This window comes from Ammospiza caudacuta, chromosome 3, assembly GCF_027887145.1.
Source record: "Ammospiza caudacuta isolate bAmmCau1 chromosome 3, bAmmCau1.pri, whole genome shotgun sequence".
Classification (NCBI taxonomy): domain Eukaryota; kingdom Metazoa; phylum Chordata; class Aves; order Passeriformes; family Passerellidae; genus Ammospiza; species Ammospiza caudacuta.
This window is the reverse complement of record NC_080595.1, coordinates 44,025,469-44,038,569: the sequence shown is the minus strand read 5'-3', so window position 1 is coordinate 44,038,569 and position 13,101 is coordinate 44,025,469. Positions and strand designations below refer to the sequence as shown.

Genomic DNA, 13,101 nt, shown 5'->3' with positions numbered 1-13,101 from the left:
AATTTTCTTCAAAATGTTCCATGGTTGGTGCTTTGTCATTTTTGCTACTACATTTCTAAGTATCAAGTGAAGGAGACGGTTATATTATGATTCGTCCATCTCAAGTTTTCAATCACTGCTGTTTTGTCTATTCTCCTCCAGGAATCTGCTACATTTCTGCTTGCTTACAAATAACTTGTAGTTGTTCAAAGATGCCTTGCCATGGGATTATCTGCTGCTCTGCTTTTGAGTCCATTCATTTCTTTTCTAAATATTCTAAGTATTCCAATTTCTTCTAGCATTCCAATTTCTTTCCAAACCTCTGCATGTCCACTTATGTCCAAGAAGAAACAACCAGCTTTTGAAGAATGAAACAAAAAGTCTTTCAATATTTCATTCTTTCCAACTCTTTTATTTTTACACCTTGTCTGCTCAATTGAGGGATCTATAAGTTGGCTGGGGTTACTCCAGATTTTAATTCAACTATACTTACAGTACATTATTTTGCATTATGTTTCCAGAACAGGTCCCTGGAAAAATCTGAAATACTCTGTCTAGTGAGGCAAATCCCAATGTCAGTACAAGAGATCTGGGTAGAGCAATGTCTCACACCATCACTCTTGAGAACACCACTGTCTCAGTGGAGACATTTTCAAGAACGACACAAAGAAAGCAGGGAGGTTCCAAGGGAAGACCACAAAGCTGGGACAGTTCAAGGTCAACTTCAACACAGTTTCCAGTACTGAAAGGGCAGCTACAAAGAGGATAAAGGCTCGCTACCAGATACCACATGGAGAGGAAAGGAGGCAGTGAGATCAAGTTTCAATAGGGGATGTTTAATCTTGATAAATGAAGTAAATTCTTTACAGCAAGAACAATCATTTGCTGGAACAATGCCTACAGAAATGAGGGAGAATCCTCATCACTGGAGGTTTTCAAGACATGATATCTAGATAGAATCTCTTCCAGGCTCCCTTTCCCATGAAAGGTTGTACCAGATGATTTTTCAAGGTCTCTTGCAGCCTCGGCTGCTCTATGATCCTATAAAAAGGAGTGCCTTCAAGTGACTCTTGCCTGTTAACATCAGCCCATAATCTGAAATCCATATTGATATTTTCAATTCAGAGAGATTAAGAGACTTAAGAATGTGGATCCATATTCCCCTTCATTCAGCTTTCTCTAGCTTTGATTTATTTTGTGCTGAATTCATGGAGGATCTCCTTTGCTTCTGTTATATCTCAATTTTGGCTAGTGATATTTTCTGTGAAGATGTTGACTAATTGGAAACATTTTTGAAGAAAAAATAATGTGCATGCTAAATAATTAGAAATCATCTATGAAGACAGAATTTGTCTAGAAAGAAAAGAGACATTTCCTTCCAGGTGATACCTTGAACAGGGCTGTTTAGTTTTTGTAAATATAATTAGTTGCCATCTTCTTCAGCAAATGAGTGTAGCCCGAAGTCTCACACTAAAACAAAATGCTCGTCACTGTCACTGTAAAGGCTGCTGCAATGACTCCTAAATTCATTCTAAGGTGCTTTGATCCTTTGATCTAGGTTTCCAGTGTATAGCATTCAGATGGTCTGAGTCTGCCTTGCAGAGTTCTTATTATAATCACATTTCATTTGTCTTCAGGCTTTGCAGTACAAGTCATACTTCAACTTTTTCCCAAGTTTCGTTCCTGCTATATGTTCTTCAAATGCTTTGTCCATTTCCTGACTCTGATCATCAGTGAAAAGATTCTTCCAGTCACTTACACCACCTTCAAAGAAGCAGGAACAAACTCTTGAAAACCAAGACATTTCATTTTATATTCTATAGAACTGTCATTTTTATTGCATTGCACACAAAATCATGTTGATCCATTTTCCAGATGGAACATTTTTTTTACCAATATAATTTCATGCAATCAATGGACTTACATATATATGTGAATCACCTTTGCTAAAATGCAAAGGAACACACTGCACTCTAGGACACCATTTTCAAAAAGGCAGCCTAAAATTCTGTTTCCCTCCATCTCTCTCCTCCCATCAGCTATGACTGGCAAAGTGGAAGATCATGAAGAATTAATTAAGAATCACCTTCCAGGAGGCAGAGCTGCTCCTTTGGGAGTTTCAGTTTTTGTCCTGTTATTGCTCTAATAACTGGGTAAAAACTGAAATATAAAATGCAGAAATATATTCTGACAGGCAGGATGCTCTTCTCATGTCCATGTCCCCCACCCTACACTGCCAAGGTCACTCCCTTCCCTTCCCTCTCTTGTGTCCTTCTGGATTCTTGCTAGCTTGGCTTAGTTCTAATGTGTAAGAGTGAACAGGAATTTGGCAGTGGCCCTCTCAGAAGATTCCCATACTCTCCTACAGTGTGGTCCCTCCACTCAGGCTGAGTTTGGCCCAGTGCTGCCAGCTCCAAAGGCTGGGCACTTGGTGATCCAGGCACAGAGGGGGAGAGGAATTCAGACACATGACAGGTCCTCCTTCCTGCCAGCCACCTGTGAGCAGCCAAGAGTGGCTCTGCTGTGAGACCCTTGCTGTGCATCTTCCTCACCAGCCCTCCTTGGATACTCTTCTCAAGCAAAGCAGTGATCACCTGCTTGATACTAACTTACAATTGTAACGTGAGTGCAGGAAAAAGAACCAGACAATGGCCCAAGTCCCAGAGAGTGGCACATTTCTATCTACAAGCCCCTTGGAGCTTCCTACCTTTGCGAAAGATAATATTGCCAAATGACCCATGGGTCTTGTCTGAGTTTTTCTTCATGGACTGGAAGCTGCTCCTGTCTACCACCAGCTGGAGCTGTTCCTCAGTCAGAGGAATTCCAAAGAACGTGGCTATGTTTTTCACACTCAGGGCAGGATTCTGGAAAGAGCAATGTAACATATGGCATGACTTTCAAACAAATGACTCTGCTTTCCAAGGTGTTTGCACTTCCCTATATCTCTCTGCTGGCTGCATACATAGGTTGTTCACAGAGTTCTCTAGGACTATGGTGGCCTGGAGTGTACCTCTTCTACACAATTATTTTGGAGGGGATACAAGCTGCCTTTCTGTAGATTACAAAATATTATATATGATTTACAGGTGAGCAAAATCTACACTGCTGAAAATATTTGAGCTCCTTCCCAAAAATATTACTGGCCATTTAGATTTTTAATTATTTGGGCTTATATCACAGATAAATAAAAAACAACAATCATTTTCACAAGCAAAATTTTACAATGGTTTGTAGGTTTGAATTTCACCTTTTCATCACCTAAAACAAAAACTTTTCACACTCAACATGGATACCCTGCATGCATATAAGTGTGTATTGGTTCAGGAATAAAACGCCCCTTGAAGTATAAAGTAGTTGTAACTATTGACAACCTTACCTCTTTTACTTCTTCATAAGTAATTGTCATAATATTTTCTTTGTCAGCATATTTGTTCCATTCAGAAAGGTATTCAAAATAGCATCCCCAGGCCACTAAATAAAATAAAGGATTCTAAGATGAAGCATAAATTAAGATTATACAGGTTTTGCTGATTATGTTGGGTTTGCCAAGAGCTTTATTAATCATGTCTAAGGCAGGGTTTACACACTTCTGTAGGACATATAGATTTCACTCCAGGACCAAACATATGATACTATTTGTAAGTCAGGAAATAAAATTTGTAAGCTTTTCAAGACAGCTCTGTGTTCACCAAAAAAGCCATCATCTTGCCAACCATCTTGTAAGACCGCCTTAATCCAGTCTAAGACCTTGTTGAACCTTCTTTTCTGCTGGCCATGAGCTATGCCAAACTCATAAACTTAAACCAGTGCTATCACTTTTTCTCTTTTGCAATGCATTAGAATTAGTCCCCTTTATAATGCACTAGGCTTAGTCCAAATAATTTCTTTTGTCCAATTTGGCATGGAGGTGATTATATGTCACCACAGTCACATGATGTTGGACATGGGAGAGCAAGAGGCAAAGGGGACCCAAGATAGAGTTTAGAAAGAACTGCTTTTTTCCAGGAGAAATACCAGTATGTACAAATTCAAGGAGTCTCTGAAATTGCAGTTTTAATAAACATTAACCTCAAGCAGTAAGACAAGTAACATAAACTTCAGTTCAGATTTCTAATTCTCTGTCTTTAATGTCTCTCTCACTTTTGTACTGTAAACCAAAAAATCTTAGTGAACCTGATTTATCCAAGAACAAAGTTTTTTGAACAAAGACAAATCATTGGACAATTGACATAGACAGAAAAAATATACTGTACTTTTCTTTGTCATGAAATCTGTGAAGAAATCATCCCAGGTCTCATAGGAGGGAAGAACTGCCAAGCCATTGGAAAAATGGAAATAAGATGTAGCAACGTCTTTTGGATTACGAATCAGTAACAATATCTAGAAAAAAAATTGAAATATTATTTATAGGGAAAGACGTAGAAGAGTACAGCATAAAAAAAAAAGAAATAACAATAATATACTTTATAACTGCAGTTGGGGATTTCTAATACCCTGTGTGCTCCTTGCAGAAGTAGCGATTTCATTCCCAGATCTGGAGATGCAGTAACTAACTTTGCTTTGGTACCATAAGAAGATGGTTCCCTAGAATTATTACCTTTTACAGTTTACCCAAATTATTTATTCAGAATCTACGTATGTTTTGCTCAATACAAGCATAGTTCATCATTTAAGTGGCAGGGAAAATTCACAAAAATATAAATGCTCATGGAAATTTGGCACATTGAAGCCCTCACTTGCAACAATGCCATAAAATTCCTCCCACAGGAAATCCCGTCAAAATCCATTTTGCCTCTGGAGGATTTGTTCAAGCCCTTCAACTCTCTTGTGGAAACTGTCACAAAGGGGCCAATAAGGGTAAACTGTGGTTAGGTGAGGTGAATAGCACTTCTTAAACGTGTAGAGCTTTAAATATGTAGAAATGGCCAGGCTTAACTCTTAAGTGTAAGAGTGATTCTGAAAATTGCCAGAAAAGTATTATGTTGGCTCTTTATTTAAAAAAAATAAATCAGTTGAATTGTTTGCTTTAATACCTTAAAATCAGCACTCACCTTGGCATTGTTTTGGAGGATAGATTTGGGAAGGTTTTCAGGACGGAGATGAGTAACCATTAATCTTGGAGAAGGTAATTTGGTCATTCGCTTGAAAAATTGGAAGGGGGAAAGTGGACAGTTAGTACAAGTATTCTTTTCATTACCTATTCTAAAATGTGGCCTTGATGAACTTATGTACAGTTATTAGCTGATTGAAGTGGGGTTTTTGGGTTTTAGTGAATGTTTTCCTGGGATATTAGTGGGCTGCTCTGAGTAGCTCTAATCTTCAAAACCCTATGAGCAATTGGAAAAAGGACTATCCATTGTTTGTTCTCTTCAGTGATAATTCTCCTCAGGTCTGGTAGACAAGGGATCTAATCCAGAGGTGAGGTACAGATTAGCTCTCTGTGAAAGCTGAAGCATCTCAAGGACTGAGAGAGGGGAGGAGGAGGAGGAAGAGCTAGTAAAAGAGACAAATGCTAATATTACAAAATTCTTGCTTGCTTGGCTTAGTTCTAACGTGCAAGAGTGAACAGTCATTTGGCAGTTGCTATCTCAGAAGATTCCCATACTCTCCTAGAAAGTGTGGTCAATCGACTCAGGCTGAGTTTGGGCCAGTGCTGCCAGCTCCAAAGGCTGGGCAATTGGTGATGTTCATGAAGCTCTTCTTAAATACAAAAGATGCTATGTTGAATTTTTCTGAACTTCTTATGTCTCACAGGTATGTCCTCCTCTCAGTCCCAATGATGTGTCTGTTTATTTGTATGTGTTCAGTAAGTGACAGTCCAGATGAGACTACTCCTGACCAGATGCCACATAAAGAGGAGTGGTAAAGTTCGTATGAAACAATAGAATAGATCATATATCATATATTCAGTATTTGAAGCACATAGTGTTGATCATTTCCATACATAATCTCTTCCCACCTCATATTTCTCAGCATCTCCAACTTCAAAGTATGCTTCTTGTTCTTCAGCATTCACGCTGCTTTCACTACCTGGTGTTTTCTTTTGAGATATGGCTATCAGATCAGTTAAGATTTGACTTAGCCAGTTTGTGCCTGAAAGTAGAAAAACATAGAAGTGGTTGTAAAACTTTTAAAATGGACAGAAATGGATTTACCAGGGAAGTCAAGAGGCGCTAGTACTACCAGGTGAGTTACCTGGTCTCCTCTCATGTCATACAATCACAGCTGACTGTCTGGTCAACCACCACCCAGGATCCTACCTTTGCTCCTCATAAGGAGATATTTCTCCAACTTGAACACTTCAGTGCCGTAAATTAACTTGTATACTGTAAACTGACTAATCAGGAGAAGAACCATTGAGATTCAACTAGGAAAACCTGCATGTAATAAAATTTATTGTGAGACATATAAGGGAGACTGGGGTGGTGAACCTGTACTCAAAAACCTAATGTATTAAGAGTTTTTTGGTGTGCTGGATTATCTTTGGAAGAAAGATGGGTCACAGTACTTCAAGACAGGAGCAGAACAAGATCTGAAAATTGTACGCACATTTTCTTAAACAACGACAAAAACCTCTCTGAAGTGGCATTTCCTAGACACACTTGTTATCTTTATCTTCAAAAGATAACAAAGAGCCTGCATAGATCTCCCATCTCTGATTTACCGTGTTCTGACTTCTGGACGCTGGGTCCCTACGTCTTTCTCACTGCAATCTTAACAAGTGCATCCCAGAGCATAACATTTCTTCAAAAAGAAAATACAATCAAATAGCAAAATCTTCACAATCCTATCAGCTGTGACTATCCACTGTAAAGCAGTGTGAACCAATTGCTGTAAGAGAGAAACACCAAGATTAAAGTGTGTCTGAGGCACAGCTAATCCAAATTTTTGAATTTCATGTGGACCAGAGCTTTGAGGTAGATTGAGGAAATAGGTAGGGTAAACTTGCAACCATAGGAAAGATGTCCTCTTGATTTTCCTTAAAGAATATTTAAAAAACAATGCAATCACTTCAAGGACTACAAAAATATTTTTGATATCTATTTCCTAACAGCTATGTGAAATCAACTAAAGAATATTGAATATACCATTTGAAGGTACCAAAGGCTCCATTGTAAAAATATAAAACTCTTAACTTTACCAATATACATGTCGGAGTATATGGTGGAATATCAGGAGATCTAGTTAACTCTGGTGTAAAAACTTGTATTTTGATTCTCTCCAATTTGTGCATTTAATTTTATAATTATGAAAAGTAAAAATAACAAAAACCTTTACATGCTATAGAAAATAAAATCAGAATGTTTTTCAGAGTCTTTTTTTACCATATCAAATATTTATAAACAATTTCTGGTACTTTCTGAGAATGAAATCAATTTTACAAAATTTGGGGAACATTCTAAATACAATTATTTAGCATAATATATTATTTTGTATCATATCATATATATTTCATATATTTAGTACAAACCTTATTACTTGCTATTACAGGAACTTGTTTATAAAAAGAATTAAAATATATTCACCGGATTTAGGGTATCCTGCCAAAATTACATCATCCCTTCTGGCTTCAAAGGACTCCAAGGACTTGAAAGTTTCAGAACTGCAAAGTGTAGTAGGGTAGAGAATTCCCTTGTAAGAAAAGAGCAGTTCATCACGATGCATGGAGTTCGCAGCTGCTATTGCCTCATCTAGGAAATCAAAAACTGTTTTCCTGGACTTTTCCATTCTTCTTCTCTCTCTGTCACTGAATGAACTGCTGTGTAGAAGGAGAAACCCACAGATTGTCATTTAAATGGTGCTTGGTTAGTTCTTTTTTTTTTTTCTTGACCCTATGAACAAGAACTTACCTCTTTCTGAAGCTGTAAAATATGCAGTAGCAGTCAAAGACCTTACACAATATGAACCTTTGAAATCAATAGAAGTTGATCATAAATGAACAAGATAAGCAGACAAATGCAATTGCATTCTAGGAAAATTACTTAGAAAATTTTCAGGCATCATGCTAATAATTCTGTGATTACAACTCAGAGTTTATAAACAGAATATAAGAAAATAGAATGACATGCAGTTAGATAGAATAGAATGCAGATTGGAATTGAAATGTCATGATCAAAATCCTCAAAGCAGTTCATCTTTTTCCAGCACTCACTGCTGGGATTTTCTTTTTTTTCTGTATTATATCACTCATCATTCTCACCAAAGTTAGATAAAATGTGTTGGGACTGGGAGAGGTGTTCAGTGCACTAGAGACTGAGCTGAGGACACTCCTGTGAGTGTGGCCGGCTGCTCCCGGCCGCTGGAGCCCAGGAGGGCACAGGGGCACAGGCACTCTTGGGCCACTCGTCAGACTGCACTACAGAGGCCTGTTTTCCTGGTGCTTACACAAAAATTACTCATTTCTGTCCCAGACATCTTTTGTGAAAAATCCTTCCTTTAGGATGTTTCCCCCTTCTGAGAAGCTGTGGCCTCAGCAACAAAATGTAAACAATGGTTATTTGCTGCTGTGGAATGCAACAAGTGGATGCATGATTGGTCTTGGGTGAATGTTTGGATTTACTGCCCACTCACGGCAGAGCTGGGTCTCACTCTGTGCTGAGACACAGACCTTTGTTTATTCATTCCTGTTCTATTCTTAGCTTAGCAAGCTTCTGAGAACTTTTCTCTCTATTCCTTTTAGTATAGTCATAATGTAATATATATAATAAAATAATAAATCAAGCCTTCTGAACATGAGGTCAACATTCTCGCTTCACACTGAAAAACCCTTGCAAGCCCTGTAACACATTTCTACATTTCTTTAATGAGCTCAGTCATTGTTTAACAACTGATCAGTGCTTAGGGAGGTGGTGAAAATATAACCTGAGCTACAGTGAGTAGTGTTTATCCTGCACTTCACATGATGAGCTGCTGACTGCAGTGACCCCAGTAAAGGAACTGGCTTTAGGCTCAGGTTCAATATTTAAGTCTCTGGCAAAAGGATTGATGTGTCACAAAAAATGAGAAAATATTTCTCCCTCAAAATGTATGCCAAGAATTTACATGCCATCCTTTCTTATCTCCATCTCTTGACTGCTGCCTGTTGGGCACTGGAAGGAAGGGGACCAGCAACTACATACCTGCATGCATTTGCCATTTGCTCTCCCCCAGGGATTCAAGAGAGATCCAGGGCTCTCCCTGGTCCCTGAGCCGTAATGCAGTGCTCATGGGATGATCTAGCCCTGCATTTTTACATCTACTTTTCCCAGTCCATACAAAATCCTTTGCTTCTCCCTTCACCTTCCTTCTTTCTGTAAAACATTGTCAGCATAGAAAGGCTAACTATGTACAGGCATAATCTGAAACCAGTGGATATCACATGGCCTGGTCCATCTGATCAAAGACGAGTGCCAAAGGGCACAAAGTTGGCATCACCTGCACCATTTATTTCACTGATATCAGGTAAAAGTTGCTGTCCTATGAAGTAGCACTTCTGGTGATTCTTGATGTGCAACTAGCCACCCGAGCAAAGCAAAAAGCAGCTTACTTTTCATCCTTATCTTCTCTTGGTATTAAATTGTCATAGACTGAAGATAAGAAAATTAGTTTACTTGTTATTTTTACCTGTTATCAAAAAATTAGTTGGGACAATCCTTCCTAGGGGTGGAAGAAGTGGGAAAATGACCTGTAAATTATGAGTGCCATGTCATGCAATAGCGTAGCATTGGAGTAGTGTTTCCAAAATGTAGAAGGTATTCCAGAGAAACCTTCCGAGGATTTCCAGTGTATTTTTGCAAGAAAGGGCAGTCAGGCCAATTATTCCTGGGAAGAATATTTCATTCTCAGGAACAAGAAAAATAAAAATGGTCAAACCCTGTATTTGTGGAGGAAAAAATAATTAGGACACATAAGTAATGAGGAGGGGTTTTTAGGGCAGTCATATTTCTTGATGAAAAAACGGAGAAGGATCAGATTTCATAAGGTGAGCCTTTGATACAGACATCTGCCATGGCACCTGAGCTGAGGAATGGGCTGAGAAGTGCCTAGCCCCACCCATGTGATACATGACCCTGTGATCCTGCTAAACAGTGAATCCAGAGACTGACAAGAAAGCATCACTTGATTCAAAATTTCCAAAAAACAGCTTTAAAACATATAGTGATTAAAAAAAGATTAAAAACAGGTTAAAGGATTTGATTCTCCCCAGATTAATGGTATTTGTTGTTCAAGCCACCACCGTTGCTCTGAAGGTTTCTGACTTCCCACACTGACCAGACCTGGTTATGGAGCTTTGCAGAAGGAGGCTGGAGACATTTCTGTGACAGCTACAGGACAGTGCCAGCTGGCTCTTACACGGTGCACAGTTCTGCCCATGCAGATCCATTCCCTGTTAAATGAAACAGCTTCAAAGAATGAGAGCTTCAAATCATGTGCTCCCAAATGCTAAATAAGAGGAGGTATGTTTTTATAATTATTTCTATGATCTGCATTTGCCTCAGTAAAACTCTGAGGAAGGCTGCCATAAATTAGTCCTTTAAAATAACCAAATCAATTTTTAAATAGTTCCTGTAAGATTGATGCAGTCAAGAAAATGCCTTAAAACTGCTCTGTTCATTCATTTACAACAACAAAAGACAGAAAGAAAGAGAGAAAGTGAGAAGGAAAGAAGGAAAGAGAGAGAAAGAGACAGAGAGAAGGAAACAGGGGAAGGGAAGGGAAGGGAAGGGAAGGGAAGGGAAGGGAAGGGAAGGGAAGGGAAGGGAAGGGAAGGGAAGGGAAGGGAAGGGAAGGGAAGGGAAGGGAAGGGAAGGGAAGGGAAGGGAAGGGAAGGGAAGGGAAGGGAAGGGAAGGGAAGGGAAGGGAAGGGAAGGGAAGGGAAGGGAAGGGAAGGGAAGGGAAGGGAAGCCTGCAAGGGTAGTGAGATGCAGATGCCCTGGGTTTCTGTGAATGAAAAGCAGGGCTTAAATCAGAATTTGCTCTACAATGGAAATATATGAGTAAGTTTCCCCTTTTAAAAATTTCATGTGGATCTGATCAGAGGAGAATCAAAGCCTTCAAACCGAGCCCAGGGGGTGAGGATGGCTTAGGTTATGTGGCCAAAGCTGTCTGCACACCCACAAAGGAACACAGCAGAGCAGTGAAGGGGGAATCAAAACATTACCCTGCCCACAGACTCCCGTGGCATCAGCTCATCCAAGGCCTGTCTCCACAAGCTCAGAGGAGCTCAGGCAGAGTGGAATGCAAGTTAAGGACTCTTAATAAAGGGACTGGAGCCTGTCCAGGACCCTTCTATGGCTGTTCCAGGAGAGCTTCAGACCCAGTGTCCTGGTGGGAAGATGGTCCATCAGAATGATCAGTGCAGGAGAACTTCTGAAGACTGGCAGGGGCTGCTGTCTGGGAGTATAGGCACATAAAGAAATGCAGAGGAACAATCTCTCATGATTGCACGTGACCTATTATGTCAGGATTGCATGACAGGTATGAAGCAACTGCCAGGAAACAAATTATGTACCAGCCTGCATGATACTACTAATGTTGCCTTTACAATTTAGATAGTACTGAAACGGAGATGAAAAATAACTAATCCTCAGTACCAGATCAGGGTGGATTTTCTTGTCTTCTCTAAAAGACACTTTGGGCCAGAGAAGTAATGTCCTGTAAACTTTTCTAGGATCCTCATTCATATTTTATATTCCTCTAGAGTAGTAGAGTCTTTTTCATGCTGGTCACTTTTCCTGACTAGGTCAAAGCTTGTCATAATATCAGATTACTCCACTATAGATTATCTACACAAGCATACCATGCTCTTTCTTCTACCCAGAATTTCCCTGCTTGTCTCATATATCTCAGGATCCCCAAATTCTAGATGCTGAAATGTCTCAAGCTTCTTTTCAGCATTTATTCTCTCTTTCATTTCCTCTTCTGCATATTTGGCATCTGCCAACTCCTTTACCATTTGTTCAAGCCAATTAGTTCCTGAAAGGATAAAGACACCAGTAGGACATCCATTACACTTCACTTTTTCATGTACACCTGGCTGATCTAAGTCCTGTCAAATTAGTTTCAAGTGAACCACTTTGGTTCAATGTTGTAATTTAACCTTTCAACAAATGCGTGTGTGCTGGTTTTCACAGCAATGGAATTAATTTTCCCCATAGTGGCTGGTATGGAGCTATGTGTTGAATTTGTGCTGAAAACAATGTTGGTAACACAGAGATGTTACCAACTGGCAGTAATTGCAGATGTACTGGCAGATGTTACTGCTGGCAGTAATTGCACAGTGTCAGGGCCTCCTCTGATTCTCACACTGAGCTGCCAGAGAGTAGCTTGAAGGTGCACAAGAAATTAAAAGGGGACACAGATGGGACAGCTGACCCCAACTGATCCAAGGATTATTCTATTCCATATGGAGTCATGCTCAGCAATAAAATGTGAGGGAAGAAGAAGGAAAGAGAGATGCTGAGAGCTCAGGCACTTGTCTTACCATGTCACTGTCATGGGTGATGGAGCCCGGGACACAGCTGAACATTTGACTGGTGGAAGGATAGAATGAATTCCTTACTTTGCTTTGCTTGCACACATAGCTCTTGCTTCAGGTATTTAATTGTCTTTATTTCAGCCATGACTCCTCTCACTCTGTTTCCCTCCCCCATCCCATTGCAGGTGAAAGAATGAGTGGCCCTGTGGGGCCACTGAGTTGAGCTGGGAGTTTCCAGCTGAGGGTAAATCACAGCCCTGGTGAATAATCAACCAGGGTGTGCCCAAGGTCAAAGGGGCAGAGCTGTTGAGCAGATACTGTGGAGTGCTACCTTGCTTGCTTCAGGGTCACATCTCATCCCTTGGCAGAAGCAGAGGCAGACCTCTATTGGACTTTTCAACTCCTTTCAACTTCCCTACTTATTGGTTACCACACACTACTCCAGAAATGGATACACATCCCAGGATAAAGGTTCCTTGCAGGCAATGGCTCTGTCCTGCATCCAGGCACTGTAAGGCAATGTCCAGACCTGAGGACAGGTATCACCCAAACCAGATTTCTCAGGATGAAATACTCACATCTGAGAATTTTATGCCATTCAGTCTGACAGAAGGTCTACTTGCATGTGAAGTTTTAGTGCAATATGGGAATCAAACTCTACATGT

General features: G+C 39.9%; 1 protein-coding gene across 2 annotated transcripts; it reads right to left on the bottom strand.

Annotated features, from left to right (window-relative positions):
- Positions 1-48: 48 nt before the first annotated feature.
- LOC131555810 (sulfotransferase 6B1-like) lies at positions 49-7,835 on the bottom strand. 2 transcript variants are annotated; one of them, XM_058802067.1, is made up of 8 exons: positions 7,830-7,835; positions 7,506-7,738; positions 5,939-6,072; positions 5,031-5,120; positions 4,233-4,359; positions 3,356-3,450; positions 2,687-2,843; positions 49-1,743 (listed from the first exon to the last, which is right to left on the bottom strand). In XM_058802067.1, exons 2-8 carry the CDS (start codon positions 7,705-7,707, stop codon positions 1,613-1,615), a joined length of 936 nt encoding a protein of 311 aa, XP_058658050.1. In that variant the 5' UTR covers positions 7,708-7,738; positions 7,830-7,835; the 3' UTR covers positions 49-1,612. The 2 variants fall into 2 exon arrangements, with proteins under 2 accessions (XP_058658050.1, XP_058658049.1); XM_058802066.1 differs by lacking the exon at positions 7,830-7,835 and having other exon boundaries at positions 7,506-7,782.
- Positions 7,836-13,101: the final 5,266 nt, after the last annotated feature.